The sequence below is a fragment of the Zootoca vivipara genome, chromosome 11, assembly GCF_963506605.1.
Source record: "Zootoca vivipara chromosome 11, rZooViv1.1, whole genome shotgun sequence".
NCBI classification, from domain to species: domain Eukaryota; kingdom Metazoa; phylum Chordata; class Lepidosauria; order Squamata; family Lacertidae; genus Zootoca; species Zootoca vivipara.
In genome coordinates, this window is record NC_083286.1 from 49,270,649 (window position 1) to 49,294,369 (window position 23,721).

The 23,721-nt window shown below is 44.5% G+C and overlaps 1 protein-coding gene across 2 annotated transcripts in view; it reads right to left on the bottom strand.

The window, feature by feature from the left end:
* ZNF532 (zinc finger protein 532) overlaps positions 1-23,721 on the bottom strand; it is a 59,101-nt gene that overhangs the window by 21,212 nt on the left and 14,168 nt on the right. For both annotated transcript variants that reach the window (XM_060280343.1, XM_060280344.1), the window contains exons 2-3: positions 12,880-15,240; positions 1,195-1,376 (exon numbers count right to left, since the gene is read on the bottom strand). In XM_060280343.1, the coding sequence (XP_060136326.1) occupies positions 1,195-1,376; positions 12,880-15,213 (2,516 nt within the window). In that variant the 5' untranslated portion in view covers positions 15,214-15,240. The remainder of the gene's footprint in view (positions 1-1,194; positions 1,377-12,879; positions 15,241-23,721) is intronic.

Genomic DNA, 23,721 nt, shown 5'->3' on the forward strand with positions numbered 1-23,721 from the left:
AGATCATCTTTTGGGGTGTATGTATTGTAGGATGGGAAAGCTAGGTATTTCGTGACAAGAATATATATTTTAATTTTTATTGATTAATTGTTTAAAAGCAGATAAGTAAACAAAAACTTGACAATATCATCATCATCCTATTGTAGCACCAATCAACATTTGGTAAAACAACATTTATCTAGGGACCAGTCTGTTCCCATTCTGTTACAGTTTCATATATGCTCCATCATAGGTCAATTCTGCCTTCCCCTTTTTTGCACTTTTTTAGAAATTTAAGGGGAAAACATTTAAAGTGTGCTTATTTTGTATGCATTCTTTTTGTAAAATGTAAAATTCTGTTATGCTTCTCAATGCATTTCCCGCCTAACAAATATTTTTTGTGTGCATTCTCCCATATATACATCAATGCATTTTGAATATTCTTAATCCGTTCAGTCACTGCAAAATTTGGGGAAATGTGCAATCCAACTGGCAGCTGCATTCTGATCCGTAAGGGACCACTGAATTGTTTACTGTTTGCTTTAGAGCAGGCATCCCCAAACTGCGGCCCTCCAGATGTTTTGGCCTACAACTCCCATGATCCCTAGCTAACAGGACCAGTGGTCAGGGATGATGGGAATTGTAGTCCAAAACATCTGGAGGGCCCAAGTTTGGGGATGCCTGCTTTAGAGTATTAATTTATCCTCCAGCCCACATACATTTAACTCAGTGATGGGCAACCTTTTGAGCTTGGTGTGTCAAAATTCGCCAAAAAAACTGAGCATAACTCGGGTGGTGTGTCACGTCGAGAAAAACCCCCCATAATTTCATGATATTTGTAGTTTAAATAACAAAAATGTATAATTGTTTCCCCTTTTAAAAAAAGGAAAAAGGGGAGGGCCGCGTGTCACCGAAAATGGCTATGCGTGTCAGTGCTGACACGCGTGTCATAGGTTCGCCATCACTGATTTAACTGAATGAATTTATCCTCCGGCCCACATACATTTAACATGCTCTTACAAAAGCCATACATAAAACTTCCAGGTAAATATATTGATCAGACTGATCCAATGAGTAAAAAAAAGGGGGGGGAGATACGTAAATGTCCTCCATGATCATTTTTAGCTAGCACAACTGGACTACAACTTATTCAAGAGCACAACAGGTTTCATTTCTACCACTTCAGAGTCTCAAGAGTATTTTTATTATACTGACCGAAATCCAACTCTTCGAGTGTAGTGCAGGCAGTTCTTAGTGACATGGGTCTGGAAATGTACCGATCTACAGATTGCGCCACACTCGGGACACGTGTACGGCGATTTGTGCTGATGAATTCTCTGATGCGATGCAAAGCTGCACAGGTTGGGAAGCAGCATTTGACATATACTACACGTCTTCTACACAATAAACCGGAAACAAATGAGATGGTAAGCCAATTGTTTGTCCTGAGCACACAGTAACATTCAATAAGGTTGTCACGATTCTTCATAATAATCATAATCATAATAATGGAAAGTACAGTGGTACTTCGGTTTGCGACCACAATCCGTTCCGTGAGTGCACGAAGCACCAATAGAGCACTTCAGCGCACACACGCGCTGCGCAGATCGCTTCTGTGCATGCGCGAGCTGCGCAGATCGCGTCTGCACATCCGACGCCGCGGAACCCGGATGTAAACACTTCCGGGTCCACAGCGGTCGCTCGCCGAAGCGGTCGCAAACAGAGGTAGACGTAAACCGAGGTTTGACTGTACCATTATGGGTGTTTCAGTAAAAAGGGACAAGAATAAAGCAATAAAACGGACCCATTGCACCACTGTTCCTTTAAAATGGATTCCTGTCTCTTAGGTCCAGGTTAAGAAAGGACAGGTGCATTATATCCTGTAAAGTACAGGTAACTGTATTTGTTAATCACATTCACTGTCACAACTCTTCCTCCTTCTCTCCCCCAGCCCAGAGTGGCTGGGGGAACCCGGCCAGATGGGCGGGGTATAAATAATAAATTATTATTACTATTATTATTATTCTAATATTAGATTAGAACCTAAGGGTTGAATCCAACAAAGTCATTCCGCTTGAGCTATTAACGTTCTCCTTCCTTTGCTTTTCCTTTCCTTTTCTGTATAAAGTTTTTTAAACATTTTTTCACAATACAAGGCGAGATAATCTACACCCCCAAAAAATAATAATAAAGAGGATGAAAAACAATAGAGAAAGAAGAATTCAAGATCCCCTCTCACAAATATATCTTAACCGTTGTCTCATACAAAGATGTGTCGCCCCCAGCTCTCACCCGAGAGCATCCCTCTCTTCTCCCAGCCTCCCTCCCCTTTCTATGCTTTCATATTCTCACACATTAAAAAGCATAATGACAACAATAAAGAAGAAAGTAAAGAGAAAGAAATCAAAGCAAGGAAGGAAAACAAAAGGAAGGAAGGATGCGAGGAGAAAGGAGGGAGTATTCCAAAAAATAACATTATAATTCCAGTCAATTGTCTTTCGTCAGCATATTATCCAAGGATGTTTTTCCAAAGGAACCCATGAGAAGAGGGCAGCTGCCAATCATGTTCCTTAACTTTAATGGGTTCAACAAACGGATGCCAACCTTTAGAAAAGTTGTCCTTTTTTGGATTGTGTAGAGTTCTGATATATTTTGTTAACTTTTCCATTAGTTCCCAGCCCTCATAATTTGTTTGGGCCAGTTGGGAGAACCACCAAAGTTGGCGTGGGGCGTGGGGGGGTTGTGCAGATGGAGGAAAGGGAAAGAAAGTTATGTTGTACAAGCAGAAATCATTCCACTTGCTTGTGCAGTCATTGTTAGATGCAACCCTTAAAGGTTAAGCTCCATGAAGGAGCAACCGTGCCTTCTTTTGCTTAAGTTGTAAAATGAAACATCATGTGCTTTACCGACTGTATTGAAAGGCATGAGGCAAGTCGGGGGGGGGGAGGCTCCCTTTTTATTTAGGAAGAAATCGGAAACTTTAGGGAAAATGAAAAACCCAACAGGAATGAGCTGTTTTTCATAACTCATTGTCATTTCAAAACCCCGATCCACAGCTGTAGCAAATGAGGTCTACGGATGGGTTGCAAAGACCGGCGGGGGTGTCATGGCCTCCACGACAAATCTAAACCAGGCATCTTCAGGCTATGCCAATTTCGTTTTGGTACTGCTCTTCCTCCAAAGCTCTGGGTAGTGTTATGCATCCATACAACAATCTTGGTTAAGCTGAGAGACAGCAACTGGCTCAAGAACAGCCAGGAAGCCATGCGGCTGAACAGGGATTTGAATTCAGTTCTGTCTGGACCAGCGCGTGAACCCTCACAAACCCCAATAGTCAGTTCCACCTCCCCAAGCTTTGAGTCCGGCTATTCCCTGGGGATGGGAGACTGCATCAATATCCTATGTCCACACCAACTCTAAGAACCTTGGAGGAAAGAGCAGTATAGAAACAGAACAAGCGAATACAGCAGCAATGAATGTAATGTTGACACTTACTGTCTTTTCTATATATAAAAAAATACAGTTATTTTCATATTTCACAAGAGAAAATTTGCAGCACTGTCTAGTCTTTTATCTGCCCCTCCCCACCAAGCCTAAATATCAGACTCGCCTCTTTGGAATATAATCCTAATCATGCGTAGGCCCCATTAACACAGCAGTAAAATACCCATTTGAATAGGCACGGCTTGCCTGGGGAGTGTTGTTTTTTACGAGCTTTGAGAGTGGCTGGAATAGACCCCCCCCCTTTCCCCACGCACAGAGCTACAATTCCTAGAGCTCCCTGGAAGACTGGTTGTGAAATCACCCCGCCATGACTGCTTGGAGAAGTGTGATACTGGTTTAAATCTTACCTTCCAAGTCCCAGACTGCAGAATCCGGGACCGGCAGCCGTGTGACACCGGAGGTTGCGTTGACGTAACTTCCGGTGTCGTTTTGCCCTTCTATGGGCACCAAAAATGGCCGCCGCCGGCTTTGTAAGTCACTTGTACGCATGTCAGGAAGTGCGCCGACGCAACTTCCGGTGTCGCTCCGCCCATCTATGGGCACCAAAAATGGCCGCCGCCAACACCGGAAGTCGCGTCTATGCACTTCCAGACATGCGTAGATGCGACTTTTTAAGCCGGCGGTGGCCATTTTTGGTGCCCATAGAAGGGCAAATCGGAAAGAAAAAAAAAGGCCACCGGCAGGAGAAAATAACGGAGAAAAATGGGAGACGAAGTGATACGGGGGACCACCGGGGAAAGGTAAGTAAAAACGGGGGTTTCCCGGGGAAAACGGGGTACTTGGCAGCTATGGTTTAAATGTATGTTGCTGGTGCAACCTTACTCTTTAGTAAATCCCACAAGACACAATGTGGCTTTCTTCTGAGTCAATGCACATAGGATTATAGCGCCTAAAACCCAGTACATAGAACATGTGAGAGAAGCAGCAGCAAAATGTTGCAGTATATCCTCCCTCTAACAGAAGCACTCCTTTCAACTGAAATCCGACATTCTGCAACTACCGAGCATGCTCAGTCTTCACTGGAAGGGGGGGAGGGTGTTCACCAAAATTTATATACCTGCAAACCTCAGGAATCCCATTACAATGCTGCAACCTTCCTCTCTTGTTCCCTAGTGGCCTCATTTTGTTTCCAATCCTGTCGGCACCAGAGTTTGCAATTATGAGGTTTGGCAGTTCTGGACTGAACCACTTCAGACCTTCAGGTGGTAAGGAGTCGAATTTTGGAAGGCACCACCAACTGAGGGGTGAGGGAGGGAATATGCCTTATATGCAACGAACTAGCATTCGGAGAGACGTGCGCCACAGATTTCTCTCAGATATTCTAGTTCATTATTACATGCAGGGATTGAGGGAGTATTCAACAATACAAGCCCTGCCCCACCGGTGGCCTAAAGTAGTGCAAACCAGAATGTTAACATTTGGCATGTGCTTGGGATTTTTTTTCAGTTTGGAAAGAAGAGATAAACGAGGTTCTGCCGCTAAGCCATGGGTAACCTAGCAACCTGGAAGGGATTTCACGCAGCTCCACAAGTACAATTTGCCATAGAAGCTAGCTATTTATTTATTTGTTTTTTTTTAAAAAAGAGAGATTTCTAGCTTGTTTGAAATTATAACCAATTCATAAACCACACAAGATGTGTACAAGCCTAGATTCAAGAGTGTGCTCTGCCAGTAACAATTTGCATCTATATAGGCACATCCCGATCTACGTTACACCGAATTGGCCAGAAGTGCCTTTTGCCAGGAATGGGGATGTACACCAGCAAATGAAGCCACCCAGTTCTTTTGCTGGGATCTGAGCCAATATTTTATTTTGCTTCTTGCTTTTTGCACCCTAAAGCTGAACATGCACTAAAGATCTGTAAATTCTCTTGTACACACCTAAAATAATTTTATTTCAGAAATATTTCCTTGCTGAATTTTACATTTAAAATATAAGTGTGTGTGTGTGTGTGTGTGTGTGTGTGTGTGTGTTATTAGTGGTTCTGTTTTCATATCAATGAATAACAAACCAACAAACAAGTAAGAAAAGTAAACCAGAAGTAATGTTAACATTTTGAGCTTACCAAAAAGCATTACACAATTTATGACCAATTCTGTATTTCCAAAAGTGGTATTGCTTGATTTTAAAAGCTACCAATATATAAGAGATAAGCCCCAAAGGGTGGTAAATATTACTTTTACCAAAAAGCTTCACCCATTCATGCTGTTTTGTTCATTTTGCTGCTCTCCCCTTCCTCAAAATTTGTAACATTGTTCATACATTCAGAGTGATGGCAGGCAGCATGGCCCTTGCTCTGATTTGGCTTTCTAGCTTTTATTAAGATTAGCAACTATTATTATATAGGATTTCTAGAAGGAAAAACGGGCTAGTTTACAGTCTACTGGTGGTGGACAGCTTGCAAAAAGACTCTGCTATCTCACACACTGGCTCGTTTAAGAGGTCTTAGATGTTCAAATCATAATCCAGCTCCACTGCAGAGATTTCATCTTCCACAGCCTCTTAATCCCCTGGTAAATTTCTATTCTAAACAGGAGCAGCAGCAGCTAGCTAGCCAGCTTTGGAAATGCATAAATGCTCACTGTAGGGACCAACTCTTGCTTTGATCACAGTTTGCAACAGAGCCAGGAAAGGATTGGGGGAGACTTCCCCCCCCCCCCAGCTGGGGTAGATTCTTCTACTTTAGAAAGCAAGATGTCAAAAGTATATTCAGGACAGAAACATACACAGTTTTTCTTAGCCTTTCTACTCCCAAAGCAAACCGCTCTTCAGGCTTGGGAATCTGGCAACAGAAAGGCACAAAAAGGCGAACAAACCACTTTTGAAAACATACACAAATGAATCTACGTACCTTATGTACAGGGATGGGTGAAATCTACAAATTTTGGGTTCCCTTTGTTTATCGTTTTTCCAATCTTAATTTCAGTTCTCTACATACCCATATCAGTTTGCAATGTATTTGTTTGTTTTAATTCATCGACATTTTGGTGTGAATTTTGCCTAATATACACATTTTTTGCAGATAAATTTCCCCTAATACAATTCACTTTTGTATGTTATTTTCACTAATATAGGCATTTGTGTGCACAATTAACCCCAGTATACACATCTATCTAAACATTACTTGGCTGGAGAATTGCAGAGCAAATTTTGGAGAGTGTCGATTTCAAAGGATAGCAGCATTCCAGTTATTTTATTGGTTTCAGAAGTGCAAAATTAGGTAACTTTGCTTTTAAATGTGAAATAGGATTCATAAAAGCAAAGTTACCTAATTTCTCTCCCATCCCTACTTATATGTAGATATATCTTGGTTCAGGAGATGAGGCAAAGGCTGTTTACCAGAACCTCCCTCTCTGTAACTGTATGAGTAAACATGATGTAAAATATGGATTTCTCACTGATGAGCTGCAGATCTAGTTATCATGCCAGCCTGGTGTGTCAACTGCAGTTAACTGGACAAATTGTTTCACCAGCTGAAGCACAACCATGTTAATTGGTTATGCTTGTTCATCAGTAGTTTTAGCTGCATCATACTCCTGAAGATTGTTTGAATACATAGCTCAGTTGGTAGAGAATGAGACTCTTTTGTTGTTGTTTGATTCTTCTTTAAATTTATTTTTATTAAAGGTTCTCTTGATTTACAGAAATATATGCAATGTCTCTCGTAACATCTTTACAAATCGGTTTCATTTGTTGAGACATTGGGAAGAAAGAGGGGGATAGAAGTAGATGGGGGGAGATGGTGGTCAGGTGACGATGTTGTTCTCTGTTGTTCCCTTGTGTTCCTTTGGTGGTGAGAGAGGTTGGGGTTGGCCTAGGGCAGGCATCCCCAAACTTCGGCCCTCCAGATGTTTTGGACTACAATTCCCATCTTCCCCGACCACTGGTCCTGTTAGCTTGGGATCATGGGAGTTGTAGGCCAAAACATCTGGAGGGCTGCAGTTTGGGGGTGCCTGGCCTAGGGTATGGTTGTTCATTTGTGGTTGGCTATGCATTTCATGTAAAATGTTCTTGCTCTTTGACCCAGAGAAATCTATCTATTCATTTAAGTTGTTTATGTCCTGCTTTTCCAATCTCACTGTGCGCTAAGTCTCAGGTTCTGTTGGCACAAGGATTTCTCTCTGCACAACAGAATTACTCTCTCCTTCCCCTCTGCACCCTCTAAATCTGTTCTCAGGGTTCCCCCACCCCTCTAGAACAGATCTGGGGACAGCGTGTGGCACTCAGGGTAGGTGTCTCTTTGTGCTAGTGTTAATCCTTGCAGTAGCACAAAAGTTAGTCAAATACCACAATATCAAAATCGAATGAAGTGCTGAAATACTCTTGGCCGCAAAACCCAGCACTGCCACCATTTGTGAAGATGATTCCCCTCAGAAGCACAGCTGGCCCTGGCATTGCTCAGCCTTCATTGCCACCCCTTCTTCCAGGCTTTTGGTGGTGCAGAAGGGGCCAAGAAAGAAGGTCTATGGGCTCTGGTATTCAGAAGGAGCAGACAGAGCAATTCTATTGTAGGTTTTTCTGTTGTTTATAAAGTTACTGGTATGGTGTACATTTTATGTGGATTGTGTAATCTGCCCTGAGAATGCTTCCTGGTGGTATGAAAAGGAAGAAAGCAAAGCCCAATGAAAACATCCAGAGTCCATCACAAAACGACATCTGGAATACAAATGTGTTCAAGGGCCATATAAAAATGGGACAGAAGGAAGGCTTGCAGGATCTATAAGGGGGCAGATTTCCACAACTGCAGCACCACCACGAAGAAGGCACTGTCCCAGTTGCTCATCAATCAGGTGTTTGCTAATCACACACTAAAAATTCCAGGCAGTTTTCTATGTCCATAAGCTTGGGATCAAGTTATGTTTGCACCAGGCATCCTATTGGGAAGACCCAGTTTTCTGAGTGCATGTTCTGGAAGTTGGGGAATAGGGGCAGTACAGGATTCCTTTTGGTGTACTGACCTCCCTGCTGCACCAAGGATTCCCTGCCCGAGCTGCTTCAGGTAGTGGTGGATGTGCTGCTGGAGACACCTAGTTTGGTTGTCCTGGGGGATTTTAACATCCATGCCGACACGAACTTACAAGGGGCCACTTGGGCCTTTGTGGAAAGCATGGCCTCCATTGGGCTGACCCTGAATAAATTTGGCCCAACTCATAGCCGCGGACATGCCTTAGATCTGGTGTTTACCTCTATGGATGTTGGTGATCTGACACTAAGTAAAAGGGAAACAAAAGAAGTGCCATGGTCAGATCACTTCCTGGTGCAACTGGACTTCTCTGCGACCCTTCCCCTCTGCAGGGAGGTGGGACCGATTCGGATGGTCCGCCCCCGCCACTTAATGGATCCAATTGACTTCCAGAAAGTGGTAGGGGATGTTTTATCCCATGTTGCTGACCCTTCAGCTGATGCCCTGGTGGTCTGCTGGAATGCGGAGTTAACCAGGGCTATGGACTGTCTGGTTCCGAAGCGCCCTCTCCGATTGCATGAAGCCCAGACAGCCCCGTGGTTTTCCCTGGAGCTGAGGGTGATGAAACAATCGTTGAGACAGCTAGAGCACCGGTGGCGGAAAACTCATTCTGAATCAGACCGGACACGGGCTAGAGCTCAACATCAAGCCTACCAAGTGGCAATGGCGACGGCAAAGAGGACCTTCTTCACTGCCTCTATTGCATCTGCAGAAAACAGTAGCAGGAGACTCTTTCAGGTGGCTTGCAATCTATCGGAACCACCTTCATCATCAGGGCCTGGTAGGGACCCCAAGATCTCCTGCAATGCTTTTGCAAAGTTTTTTGCAGATAAAGTCACTCAGATTCGGAAGGAGGTAGACTCCACCATGGGAGCAGGGCCGGGGCGGGAGAGTGCTAGAGCCCTGTCTAGTCATGTTACATGGGATCAATTCCAATTTGTTACCTCCGAGGATGTGGACAGGCTGCTTGGACAAGTGAAAGCCACCACCTGTCTCCTTGATCCTTGCCCATTCTGGCTAATAAAAGTAAGCTGGGAAGGGCTGTGCGATGGGTTCTGCGAGGGAGCCTTCCCACACCCGTTGAAAGAGGCGGTCATTAAACTGCTTCTTAAAAAACATCTCAAATCTACCATTCTTGGGCAAGGTGATTGAGCGAGTGGATGCTGAACAACTCCAAGCATGCCTGGAGGATGCGGACCATTTGGATCCCTTTCAATTGGGATTCAGGCCTCACCATGGGACTGAAACTGCCTTCGTCGTGCTGGTCGATGATCTCCGGCAGGCTAGAGACAAAGGTGATAGCTGTTTCCTAGTTCTGCTGGATCTCTCAGCGGCCTTTGACACCATTGACCATAACATCCTTCTGGACCGTCTAGAGGGGCTGGGAGCTGGGGGGGACTGTCATACAGTGGTTCTGCTCCTTCCTCCTGGGCCATGTCCAGAAAGTAGTGTTGGGAGATGAGTGTTCAGACCCCTGGGCTCTCACTTGTGGGGTGCCTCAGGGTTCCGTCCTCTCCCCCATGCTTTTTAATATCTATATGAAGCCACTGAGAGAGATCATCAGGGGGTTTGGGCTGGGTGTTCATCAGAATGCAGATTACACCCAACTCTACATCTCTTTTAAATCAGAACCAGTGAAGACGGTGAATGTCCTATGTGAGGCAGTTGCCTGGAGGCAGTTAGAGGATGGATAGCGGCTAACAGATTGAGGTTGAATCCTGACAAGACAAAAGTACTGTTTTGGGGGGACAGGGGGTGGGCAGGTGTGGGGGACTCCCTGGTCCTGAATGGGGTAACTGTTCCTGAAGGACCAGGTGTGCAGCCTGGGAGTCATTTTGGACTCACAGCTGTCCATGGAGGCGCAGGTTAATTCTGCGTCCAGGGCGGCTGTCTACCAGCTCCATCTGGTACACAGGCTGAGACCCTACCTGCCTGCGGACTGTCTCGGCAGAGTGGTGCATGCTCTAGTTATCTCTCGCTTGGACTACTGCAATGTGCTCTATGTGGAGCTACCCTTGAAGGTGACTCAGAAACTACAATTAATCCAGAATGCGGCAGCTAGACAGTGCCCTTCAGCTCTCTATATTGGACAACAGGCCAAACCCTATGCCAAAGGATAAATGGACATAAATCTGACATCAGGAATTACAAGACAGAGAAACCAGTAGGAGAACACTTCAATCTCCCAGGATACTCTATACAAGAACTCAAAGTAGCTGTCTTACTACAAAAGAATTTCAGAAATAGACTGGAAAGAGAAGTTGCTGAACAGAGACGTTGGATTCTTATCTCATTATACATGATAAAGCGATCTTCAGCCATCTCACCCCTTGCTTTTTCATGCAAGACCATTTGCAGTCGTTTACAGACGTGAACAGCTATCAGTCAGTCAATCACCCATTTCCACCACCCTTCTGAGAGATACCCCTCCCCACCCTTTCTCTACATATAAGTGTCTGGCGACTTCTATTTCAGTGTATCTGAAGAAGTGTGCGTGCACACGAAAGCTCATACCAAAATAAAAAACTTAGTTGGTCTTTAAGGTGCTGCTGGAAGGAATTTTTTTTTATTTTGTTCCTAACCTTTTGTTTTTGTTAAATTATATTTTTGGGGAAAGACCATGCCTGTGCTTTACTCTGATACTTCGCTATGTATCTTTGCAGCTGCAGTAAAATACACAGACCACACCGGGGAAGAAAGATAAATCTTTAACGGGCAATAACTACAGTCAAACCTCAGCTCCCAAACAGCTCCGTTTTGGAACATTTCGGCTCCCTAACGGCAAAAATCCGAAAGTAAATGCTCCAGTTTTTTAAAACGTTTTTCGGAAGCCGAACGTCCAACACAGCTTCCACTAAGTGCAAGAAGCTCTTGCAACTAATCGGAAGCTGTGACTCAGTTGTTGAACGTTTCAGAAGCTGAACAGGCTTCTGGAACAGATTATGTTCGACAACCGAGGTTTGACTGTATATGAAAAGCAGTGTTAAGCACACAGGCTACTATGGAGCAGAAAATGAGAGCTATTAATCACCACTTTTCAGCGGTATTTTTGACACAGGCTTGCAAACCATGGTGGGCATGTCTTTCCATGGACTTCACAGATTAACAAAGCTCAAAAGGCAAGTGCCTAATATGGTAAGGAAACTTCATGCAGAAAATTTAACTACAGTACTGGGGGGGGGGGGCAAAGCAAAGATTGTGTCTGTCAACTGGCAAATTATTAAAAGGGTAGCAATTCAACAAAATCCATTGTACATAAGGATGTACATGAACCTGTCAATTTCACTTTCTCATTTTCCAGGCCTAATTGCAAGTTCTCCATATCAGTTTGCAAAATGTCTGTCTCTCTCTCTGTGTATATATGCACACATAAAAATACACATATGCCCAGCATCTTAATGTGAATTTCTCTTAATAGCCACATTTCTGTATACAATTCTATGTGACACACGATTTTTGCAAAGTAATTTACAAATATAATGCATTTTATAGGATATATATGTGTGTGTGTGTGTACATCTTAGGCACATTTTAGCCTAGTTTATGCAATTTTTTGTATACATAACTTGGCCGAAGAACCGAAATGCAAAATTTGGTTAACTGTGTTTTGTTTCTGATACCATTTTGGAAAATGCAAATTAAGTTTTTTGGGGGGGGCGGGGGGGGGGAGAACGACTGATGAAACCTAACACAATCCAGAGTCTTTTCTAGATGCCTCCAGATTATTTCTGGAGCAGATCAGGATAGATACAGATCATGTGCGTGCGCATGTCTGTGCATGTGCACACTCACCGTAAGAAAAACAAAGTCTGTATAAGAGTGCTACATGCAGAAAGACATATGGACTGAAAGTTCTCTATCAGGAACAACGCTGCTTCCAAACCCCAGAAAAGTAACACACCAGTAACCTTAATGGCCTCCTGCACAGTTGAGCATTTAACCGGGAACCTTTGAAATTTGATGGGGAGCTCTCCAACAGCATGCAGAAAACTGTTTCATAGCAGTCTCCCCCAACTTGGTGCCTTCCAAATTTGGACTATAACGCCTATCCCACCACAGGCCATGCTGGCTGGAGCTGATGGGAGTTATAGTCCAACAACTTCTGAAGGCACCAGGCTGTGGAACCCTTAAAAGTTGAAATACTTTGCCTCGTTGTTATGTTTAAGTAGCTTAAAGACTACTTGGGAATTCTTACGAGCACCTTTCTTCTCAAAAAAAGCCGGGGGTTTTTATTCCTAATGATTTCTCCTTCCAGCCCACTTTAAATTTACTTTTCTCAATCTTTTGCCACTTAAAAAACAAAAGTTATGACCAGAAAAAAAATGATGCGAAGGAAAACACACATTTATAAAGGGGAGCGGGAGGGGAAGCACATCTCAATCTCCTTTGCATAGTACCAGGAACATTGGAATTTAAATATAAGATACTGTACTTGTCCGCTTGAGTCTGCAGCCTGCTGGAAGTGCGTCGCTAGAGACGTCTCGTCCTGGAAAACTTCGTTGCACTCCAGACACTTCAAGCTATGCCTGCATAGCTTTGGCGAGTCTTCGTCCAGGGGCATGGCCGGAGGGACAGGCGTGCTTGCAGGAGCCGATATGACTGCTCCGGTGATGTTGGACTGTATCTTGGCAACAGCATGAGCGCCCATCCCAATGGAACTTTGAAGGACGGATGACGCGACGGAACTATTGGTCGTTGGAGAAGCTATCATTTGATCCGCCGGGACGGGTTTCAAAATCAGGTGGGAGCACTGCATCACCACCCCCTTCTCCTTATGCCCGCGGGCGTGGGAGAGGAGGCTGCACTTGTTGTAGAAAACAAGGTTCTTTGTGCAGTGGTTGCAAGTGACCTCGATCCGCACACTCCTCCGGTCGTAGTGCTGCGTCAGGCTCCTTTCGAGGGCGAAGGAGTCTCCGCACTCCAAACACTTGTAGCCACGCGGGGGCAAAGCGATGCCCGCGTTGGCGGGGGGGCTGAGGTTTGGGATGTAAACAGGGACAGGGTTAACACTGCTGAGCACCTTGTTGAATGCCTCGACCACGGAGCTCTGCAAAGACGACACCACCTGGACTCGAGACACCTTCTTCGAAGGCTGCGAAGCCGCCGCAGAGATTATTGCCTGCTTGATCTGCTGCTGAGGTTTGGTGAGCACCTGGCGGAGTTCGGAGGTGGCCTGAGCGCTTTGAGGCAGTAGGTTAAGGTTGGCAAGATGGACTGTCTTTGGCACGAGTTTTGCGCTGGCAAGGCTAGACGCTGGCACCACCACCGTCTGCTGCTGTATGGCGTTGGCAGCTTTGATAATGGCACTGCTGGCATTCTGCACCGAAGCAGCAGATATCACGGTGGCTTTCACCGTCGTGTTGTTGGCGAGCTTCAGGTTGATAACTTGGGATCCTGCCGTCTTGACAGCCGACACTGGAAGGAAAGCGGTAGCCACAGGTTTGATGGTGACCTGCTTTGGAGCGAGTTCTGCAGACGCGACGGCGTTGGTGACAACCGTCGACTGAAGGGGTGCCCGAGGGGGAGAAGAAAGGACTGCAGCAGAAGTCGGGGAGGAGAGCAGCGACGTCATGGACGCCACCATGGAAGCGGTTTGTTCTGCTTTCCGGCCGCCGTCCAAATCAACTTCCGGCAACACTCTCGTAACCGTCCTCTTGATTTCGCCAGACGACGTCTTGATGGTTTTGATGCGAACTTTCGGGATTGCTGGTGTCGAGCCTGCGGGTGACGGCGGAGACCCTTTGCTGCTGTTTTCGCTCGATACGCTCCTGGGACTGTCAGGTTGCTTAACGGAGGGTTTCTTAGCACAGTCAATGAGACTCTGAGATTCAGGTGATTTGTCAATGGCCCTAGGGCTTTCATTCATATCTTTTGGCAAGGGAGACGGCTCTCTTGAAGTAGACTGTGGGTCTTTAACAGGGTCTGTTGCTGCTTTTTTAGCACTAAGTGCCGCGATGGCAGCAATACACGAGGAGAGTTTTGCTGATGACTTTGCTTTCGACTGTGAAACACTGATGAGGTTTGCTTCTGCTTTCTCAGTGCCTACTTTTCCATCAAGTACCCGGTTTTCATGTACCTTTTCGGGATTTTCTTTATGTAGCTTATCATCTATTTTTCTCGCTTTAAAGGGTTCGTACATACCCAAAGGCATAGAGTTTGTTTCTGAGTCTCTTTTAACAAGTTTATTTTTATCGGCATTACCTGCAACTCCAGGTTTCATCAGGCTTTCACCTCCAAGTACCTTTAATTTCTCATAATCCTGCTGGGAGACGGACCCCGTCAGTACGTTCGCTCTGAAGCTCCCACGCAGCTCTTCCTTATCAGGGGGGTCATCCACCTCAATTTTTTCATCATCGTCAAATTCTTCGGCGCTTGAGATGGGGCTAAATTGGTTGAAGGTAGACTCTTTCAGTGTTGTCTCCGAAACGGAGCCCTCTTCTTTGTGAGATTTGCAGTCTTCTTTATTGTAACCATCTAGAGTCGAAACAGTTAAAAACCCGTTATGCAAGCCATTGCCTGTAGAAGGGTGACCTTCCTTCTCCGCTCCTTCAGAGGAATCAATCGTCCGCACGTTTTTCACAATGACACTGACGCCAACATCGGACGACGACGGTGCGTGAGAATCGTCATCGGCATGCACATTCTGCTTGATGTGGCTCTCGTGGTCATCGTGTCCTGACTCAATAGCAGCTTTAGGGTCAACCATATCTGGGATGTCAAATGCCGCAAGGAGGTCGTCAAAGTCCGGGGTCTTCATATCTCCCATGGTCACGTTAATGGCTTAGAAGCAAATCTACAAAATGAACAGAAATGTTTCCTATCAGTACTGTGATTTTTAACATGCAAAAATACCCATACCAGTGGAAAATGAAGCCCACTAAAGTTGTTTCGTTCTGCCAAGAAACTGACACAAACTTTCTGAAGGATCTCTAGTTACTTTGAAGACTTGCAAGTAAGGAAACCATTTTGCTTTTTAAGCAAATTGCAAGGGAAACCTTTCTTCTCAAGGACCGCCTCTTTCCATGTGAACCTACCCGAACCCTGAGATCATCTTCTTAGTGTGTCGCCTCCTTGAGAGGTCCAGAGGGTGGCAACACGAGAACGGGCCTTCTCTGCAGTGGCTCCCTGTCTATGGAATGTTCTCCTCAGGGAAATTCGTCTGGCGCCTTCATTACACACCTCTAGGCGCCAGGCAAAAATGTTCCTTTTTAATCAAACCTTTGGTTGACCTGATCAACATCCCATATCCTTTTAAAATGTGGCTCTTTTGGGGGGGGGAGGTAATATTGGGTTATTGCTTTTATTTTCATTTTATATACTGTGATTTTTTTATGTGAACTGCCCTGAGACCTCTGGGTATAGGGTGGTATACAAATTAATTAAATAAGTAAGAGCCAGGTGGCGCTGTGGGTTAAACCACTGAGCCTAGGGCTTGCTGATCAGAAGGTTGGCGGTTCGAATCACTGTGACGGGATGAGCTCCCATTACTTGGTCCCAGCTCCTGCCAACCTAGCAGTTCGAAAGCACGTCAAAATGCAAGTAGATAGATAGGAACCGCTACAGCGGGAAGGTAAACGGCGTTTCCGTGCGCTGCTCTGGTTTGCCAGAAGCGGCTTTGTCATGCTGGCCACATGACCTGGAAGCTATACGCCGGCTCCCTCAGCCAAGAATGCGAGATGAGCACGCAACCCCAGAGTTGGTCACGACTGGACCTAATGGTCAGGGGTCCCTTTACCTTTACCTTTAAGTAAGTAAGTAAATAGAAATCTCCCTAGGGATAGGAGGCGAGCAAAGTATGTCAGTGCTAGATATTTACCAAAGGTCCAGGGCAATTTCATCCACAAATGATCAGTATCTCACTTATCATGTCAGTACTGGATGTAGCATGGAAGAAAACAGGCACAGAGGATCAAGAAAATGTTATGGAATTCCATCAAAACATTTAGAGCATATATGGCATCATTAAAGTTCTAGTGGAACACGGGGAGCCTATCTTCCCTATGCTAAAAAAAAGTTGTATCTGCCCAGCACCATACATACTGATTGAATGCTGCCTCATTGCTAGGAAGATTCAATATTTTAGGTGTGTTGACACTTTTATACAATCTTATTTAGGTTTGTGAAAATATTATTCATTCTAGATTTTGTTAATTTCATTACAGATACGAAGCACCCTTTTGTTTAGTTCTACCTTTGTGATGGTCTGGTGACGAGACACAAATAAACAATTCTGAATCTGGTAATATGTGGGAATCAGTTTAATACCCAGGTAATATAAAGTTAGAAAGTTGTAGATGGGGGTGGGGGGACTTGATATTTACTGGGGAAACTGCTTCCCCCCCCCCACTTTGCAGGTGGACAGTCTCAAAGCAGAGACCCTCCCCAGGGCTAGGGGGGGAAGTGAATTTTAACAGAAGGGACACACACCCGCAGGTCTCCAGATAGATGGCAGCTCGTGCAAGAGAAAAATTCAAAAGGAAAACTCTTGATCAGGCAAAAAAACAAAGAATGACGGGCAACACTTAATATAAAAAAATGCATTCGATTTTCAGTTCTGAATACAGAAGGAAACACGACTGAATAGACATACATCTTCAAGAACAGCCAGTAATTCATTCACAGAGGGTCAGCCTTTCTGCCTACAAGGAAAAAAGGGTGGAAATGATTTCACAGAAGTACCAAATCTTCCCCTGGCTGTTCCTTCTTGATGGATAGCCAAAAAATATAGTGGGATATAAAAACAGGATAGCCTACAGGGTGGAAATTCCAAGAAAAGTCTTCCATGTACCTCCAAAATGCATTTCAGAACCAGCAGCCCAAGTCGCCAGTGGCTTCATTCACACATAATGCTGGACCATAAACGATGGTTATGCACACAGCTCAATCACCTTGCCCTTTGCTCCTTTCTTATAAAGGGGAAACAAACCAGTTTTATGTGCAAACCAGTGTTTGTAGTTTGCTCTTCTCAAGATAAACCATGATTGGAAACCAAGGTCTGTTCTTGGCTTCCCTTCTAGGAAGGGAAAGCAAAGCAAGGACTCCAAGTTGCATGCACCAACGCCGAGCTTGTGGACAGGCTACCTTCCTGTTCATGGATAGCGGCATGTCTGGAAGCAGTCAATGAAAGGCAAGAATTACAGAGTGGGCATGTTAACTGCCATTTGCTCTCCAAATCTCGGGCCTTTGGGTACAATGTCACTATGAGTGGCAGGTAGACAACTCTGCCCACCTTTCAAGCTTGGCCCATGAGGGGTGGGAGAGATAACTCTCTCCCCATACCTGACCCATAGTATCTGTCATTCCACACCTGTGCCTTGGACCTTTACACAAGAGACAGCAGAGTCCTACTTTTCCATATTTAGCAGGTGCTGGCAGCTAACCATCCATGTGGCTATTCAAGGCTGAATTTAAGCCTAGTGATACAGATCCCAGTTGAATCAGTCTTCCTATTGACCCCCAGGGAGTGCTAGGGTACAAAGAGTGTTAAGAACTCCTAGATGCCCAGGAACAGCTATGTACTACTGTGCTAATATGCCCACAATAGCCCCCAAAATATACACAAGAAATCAAGAGGATTTAATAGTGAGCTAGAAAAAGCACAGAAACCAAAATCCAACAGGAAGTCAACGCTGGAGGCAATTCAACAACTCTAGAAATGCGGAGGCACAGAATGTAATTCTAATTCCAGTTTGGGCCTACAATGTTAATTTCACAGCACCTCTGTATCGACCTAATGCAACGATCCAATATTGAACCAAATGAAAACCAACTGAGAGTGCACTAAAGTCACTTTTGATACTGTTGGAAGCATCACAAGGAGGTTAGTATAAAGCAAAGCAAAACAAAAAACCCAGCTATGAAATCTCTGTACAGTATATCTATCATAAGTATGTAGTAAAATAAGCTGAATACCAAAGGCATTCAAATTGCCTGAAGTCATAATTCACATGGCAAAATAAAATGCTGGGATCACCAGCATTCACAAACCAATGACTCAAAAGCCCTGTTAACAGCAAACAAGTCACTTTTTATCCACTTATTATGCCTATATCCAGTTTCTAAATCTTTCCAATACAAACCTGCCCAAACCAAGGCACTTTCCTCCAAAAGTTCCTGGGTTCTTATTTATTGCCTTTAAATTAGGCAAACTGCTGAGACCAGTCACTAATCTTGAAATACTGAAGAGATTTCGCTCAGCTGAGTTGCTGCAAATGGATATGCATCTTATCATCTTCAGAGATTATTGCAAAAGCTAGATTATCATAATTACATTTGCTGAAGCATGAACTCAGTATAAGATGCATAAAATATTTTTTTTCCTTTTTTTTTTTTAAAAAAAACTCCTCTATCAAATAAAATCCTTTTAAGCAGCCACAAGCTAGCCATTCCTGGGGGGGTGGGGTTATTTTATTTTTTATTTTAAAACAACAACCCCAAATTCAAATTCCACTAAAAATGTTGCTGCATAGATTCCAAAATAATTCAAAGGTGAAAGCCCTGAACGGTTAGCTAAATAATTAAAGCATGGGGCTAGGCAAATGCCAAAAGTCGCATGGAGTTGGAACACTGTACACGGTATGGAGCTTTTTAAAAAGCACACTCTTTGGCTGGAAGTTAAGTAACATTTCAATTGTCCCTAGTTCATAGCTGCCAAGTTTTCCCTTTTCTCGCGAGGAAGCCTATTCAGCATAAGGGAAAATCCCTTTAAAAAAGGGATAACTTGACAGCTATGCCCTAGTTGTGTGCAGTCCTAGATTTCTCCAAGGAGAGAGATTTAAAAACCCAGGAACACAGGGTTCAAGTAATTCTGCCTTCTGGGCCAACTAACAACTGTAGCATCCAAAAAGGAAACACAATATATAGGAACCTAGGAAGCTGTCATAGTGGTGTAGGTGAGCTGACAATAATGTCAATACCATGTATTTCACTTGATTCTGACCAAACGTAGCCTCCTAGAGCACGATATACAATAGGAGGCTTAGTTTGGTGAGAATTGAGTAAACATTTCCAGAGTTAACACTAAATACATTACACGCAGGTGGCGCTGTGGTCTAAACCACAGAGCCTAGGGCTTGCTAATCAGAAGGTCAGCGGTTTGAATCCCCGCGATGGGGTGAACTCCCGTTGCTCAGTCCCAGCTCCTGCCAAGCTAGCAGTTCGAAAGCATGCCAGTGCAAGTAGATAAATAGGTACTGCTCCGGCGGGAAGGTAAACGGTGTTTCCGTGTGCTGCTCTGGTTCTCCAGAAGCAGCTTAGTCATGCTGGCCACATGACCCGGAAGCTGTCTGTGGACAAAATGCCGGCTCCCTCAGCCAGTAAAGCAAGATGAGCGCCGCAACCCCAGAGACGTCTGCAACTGGATTTAACGGTCAGGGGTCCCTTTACTTTTACATTACTTCTGGTAAAAGAGCCAGCATAGCCACTAAAAGGGCCATGAAAATTTTTTGTCCCAGGCTTCATAGACTCTTTTACCCATGTACTATCTGAAACCAAAGGGGCACACTGGTTGCCAGATGTGAGACTCTCCTACCCCATGAACAGGTGTATAATCTATAATACACAATAAAACAATTCCACCAAAATGTTAAAAACATCCATCATTAAAACATCATCAAGCTAAGATCTTTCCCAGGACTGCATCTGTACTGGAATTATCTTTAAAATGTTTGTTGGTAATGTTTTATCACTGGGCTCCTTTGGGAAGAAGGGCAAGACATAAATTTAATAAGTAAAATTGCAATTGGGGGGGGGATCACAATGAAAGAAGCCGGTTAAACAGCATTTAGAATAGTTAAAAAAGAGGAATTAAAACAATTCCAGGTTGGGAAGTTCCAAGTTCAGGGGAAAGCTGCATGTATCAGGAAAACACATCCTTGTGATTCCACTCCACCCCACCCCTCCTGGCCATCTTGACTCTTATTTCTTGGTGAATCACTGAAAACTATCAAGCTCAGTAACTCAACCAGGATTGATTCAGCTGACATGCATGGGAGCTGTGTAAATCAGCCCATATAGTTTGGGGGAGGTGGCAGGTGGCAGGGAAGGGGGAAATAGATTTTATCGAACGCTCATCCCTCTTCACCACGTTACAGAAGTACCATTGCTCTCCAACAAAACCACAAGCCGGTATCACACAAATGCATATTTTATGAAAACGATAAAAGTGAGCATTTAACTAGCATTTTCCTCCTTTTTCTCTTCAGTCTCTATTTGCCCTTCTCGGGAGCCAGTAATGTGTTTGCTAATGGGTTGTGACTACAGAACACACCTACCTGTGGTGTTAAACAATGAGGAGGAAGAGCAAGGATCTTAAATTTCGCCTACATCTGAGTCGGGTCAAAACCAGCCTTCTCCCAACTTTACGCCTACGGATGCTTCGGATTACAACACCCATCCGTTGGCTGGGAGTTGCAGTCAAAGACATGCGGAGGGCAGGTCAAGGGCAATTGGGAATCTTCTGGCATGCAAGGAATGGGAGAAGAAAGCCATTCGCTCTCATTTCTGGAGTCAACATGCCTGCATCAGCCGCCTCCCCTGACCCATGTACACCAGAACAAAGGTGAACCTATCAATGCACGCTCTGGCAACAGAAAAAATGCATTGCTTATGGGGTGGTCCGAGAGTTCCCTTTTTTCTTTTTTAAAAGACGAACCATTTAAAGCAGTGTGGTACAATGCATATATACGTACCACCTCTGTTAAAATGCTCCAGAAAGCAATGGGAGCATTCAGATGGGAGGGGTTTGGGTGGGGGTTTTCAACAGCACTACAGAGTAAGGTGATACAGAGTAAGGCCCAAGTGTTCCTCAGCCTATAGCTGCCATTTACATTCAAGAGACAGAAAATGCATGTTTACCGCGTTCATAAAATAAATGCCACATGTTGTTTAGCCCTCAACCTTGCATCTCTTTTTCTGGTTTGTGTATGTTGCAACTCTAGCCTCTGCACAATGCTTCAACCTCGCAGGCATTTAAGATTCTGGCTTCTAGACAAATCACACTTGGCAGATTCTGGGGACACCACCGTCCAATCCTATAGAGAGACCATCTACCTAGGAATCCAGATTTGCTTGCGTTCGTTGCCAATAGCCCAGTGCTGACAACCTGGTTAATTCATTTGGGAAACTGCAGTGTTTGCACTGCAGTGTGTAGTTTGATGGATTCAAGTCCAACAGCTTCGTGACAAAACGTGGCTTGGAAAAAGAGGGCTGCCTCTTTAACCCAATTCTTTTTGGCTTCTTCTCAATGCCCCTTAACTATGCTTTTTGAAATCGCCCTTGAGGATGATCAAATCACAAACTTGCGCACAGAGAAAGAATAGGAGCAAAGTCTGTTGCAAACCTTCTTGGACCAGCTCCACCTTCTCCCTCAGGAACAGAATTACGAAAGCCAGCTGTGAGGCAGAGCTTTATATACACAACTGCTTATGATCATCCTCGACAGATTGCAACCAGACACTCAGCCTGTGTCTACATCATTTCCTGCCTCCCCTGAAATTCCAGGATCCCACGTGGTTAACCCTTGTCGCAATCTCCTGCTGGCCTTGTGGTCTCTGTTTCAAAGGATGAAGCTGTCTTTATTCCCAATGAGGCAGTGGATCAGGGCAGAGGCTACCTTGCAGCAGTGCCTCTTGGATACGACTATCATCCCCGGGTTTGCAGGCCCCAACACAAGGGCAGTAATGGGAAGAAACAGAAGGGGGGGCATTTGATGGGAAGAGGGTCTCTGCTCATTGTGCCTCAATTTCAGCCACTTTGGAAAGCAGAGCAGGGATGCCCACTCCTCTCCCCAATGGAGAGGAAAGTCTCAGTGGAGGCTAAGCCTGTAGACAACCCAGAGAGAAGGCAACTCAGGAAGCGTCATCAACTGATTAGGAGCCCGAACGAAAGGGTGTAGCATTGCTGACCAGAACCAGGTGCCATTTCTGCCATCGGGACTCACTCCGGAAGCACGCACTTTGCAACCCTGACATTCTTGCAAAGTGAGCGAGTCTCTTGAGTGACATTTAGAAAACACCTAAAGGCAGCCCTGTTTAGGGAAGTTTTTAAATCTGTGATATTTTTATGTATTTTGGTATTTGTTGGAAGCCGCCCAGAGTAGCGGGGGAATTATATAATAATAATAAAATAATAATAATGCCTTGTCTTTAAAAGCTTGGCGAGCAAGTCATGGAAGCTGTTGAGACATCTTTGTTGCTTCTGTCCAGTTCTGAATGTCTTGCGTGATTCCTGAATCATGACTCCCAAACTCTGTGTCTGTGCCAAACCTGCGCCTTTATTTGCCTGAATAAAAATCCTTTTCTTACTTGCATGCAACAGCTGCTCTCTGCATGTGTTGGGCATGAAGCAAGACACTACTCTGGAACTAGATCCAAAAGTCCCCAAGGAGACAGTGAGAAGCTCCAGGGACCCCTAGGAAACTCCTGCATCAAAACCTGGACCAACAGTGATGCCTATCGCCAGGCCCTCAATGGAACTTGATTTAGTAAGCATCTCCAGATCCTAAAGCATAGGTGGCCTAGTAGTCAATGCCCTCCACAAATTATTGGTCTCCACAGCCCATCAACTAAAAGCCAGCACAGCCAACCGTCAGGGATGATGGAATGGGTGTTGTAGTTACAAGGGTTTTACAGGCTTCTTGTTTAACACCATTATATAGTTATTCATACCTCGCCTTCTTCCTTGACAGGGCCCAAGGCAACATTGCTGTTTGGGCCCATGCCTGATGCATGACTTCAACATGCCTTGCAGTCTCTGAGTCTGTGACTCACATCCTCAGTCAAAGCAACACCGTCATTATATTAAACGGACTGCGGATTAAATCTTAACCAGGGATGCATTATCATCAAGCCTACCCAGACATATAATTAAGTTATCTATATCTGGCTGAAAATAAATATGTTTCATTGATAATTTTATTATGTGCAACACTCAAGAAAGTTTTCTGATTAAGGGGTCTACAGTTTCCCTCCCCCCTAAATAAATACATACAGGAGCACACAAGTTCTGGTCAATAAGTTGCACGAGTCTCTCAAATAATTCAAATACTGAGTGAAATGAACAGAAAAACAATTAAACTGGGGGAGGGAGAGGTAGCTTTATGCATGCTCCAAATGTACAAATTCATAGTCACATGCACACCATACATTTAAAGCATGCCGCTTCTCCCCAAAGAATCATGGGAACTGTAGCTTACCCTTCCCAAAGTTATGGTTTCCAGCACCCGTAGCTAAATATAGTTGCCAGAATTCCTTGGGGGAGAGCCATGTAATTAAAA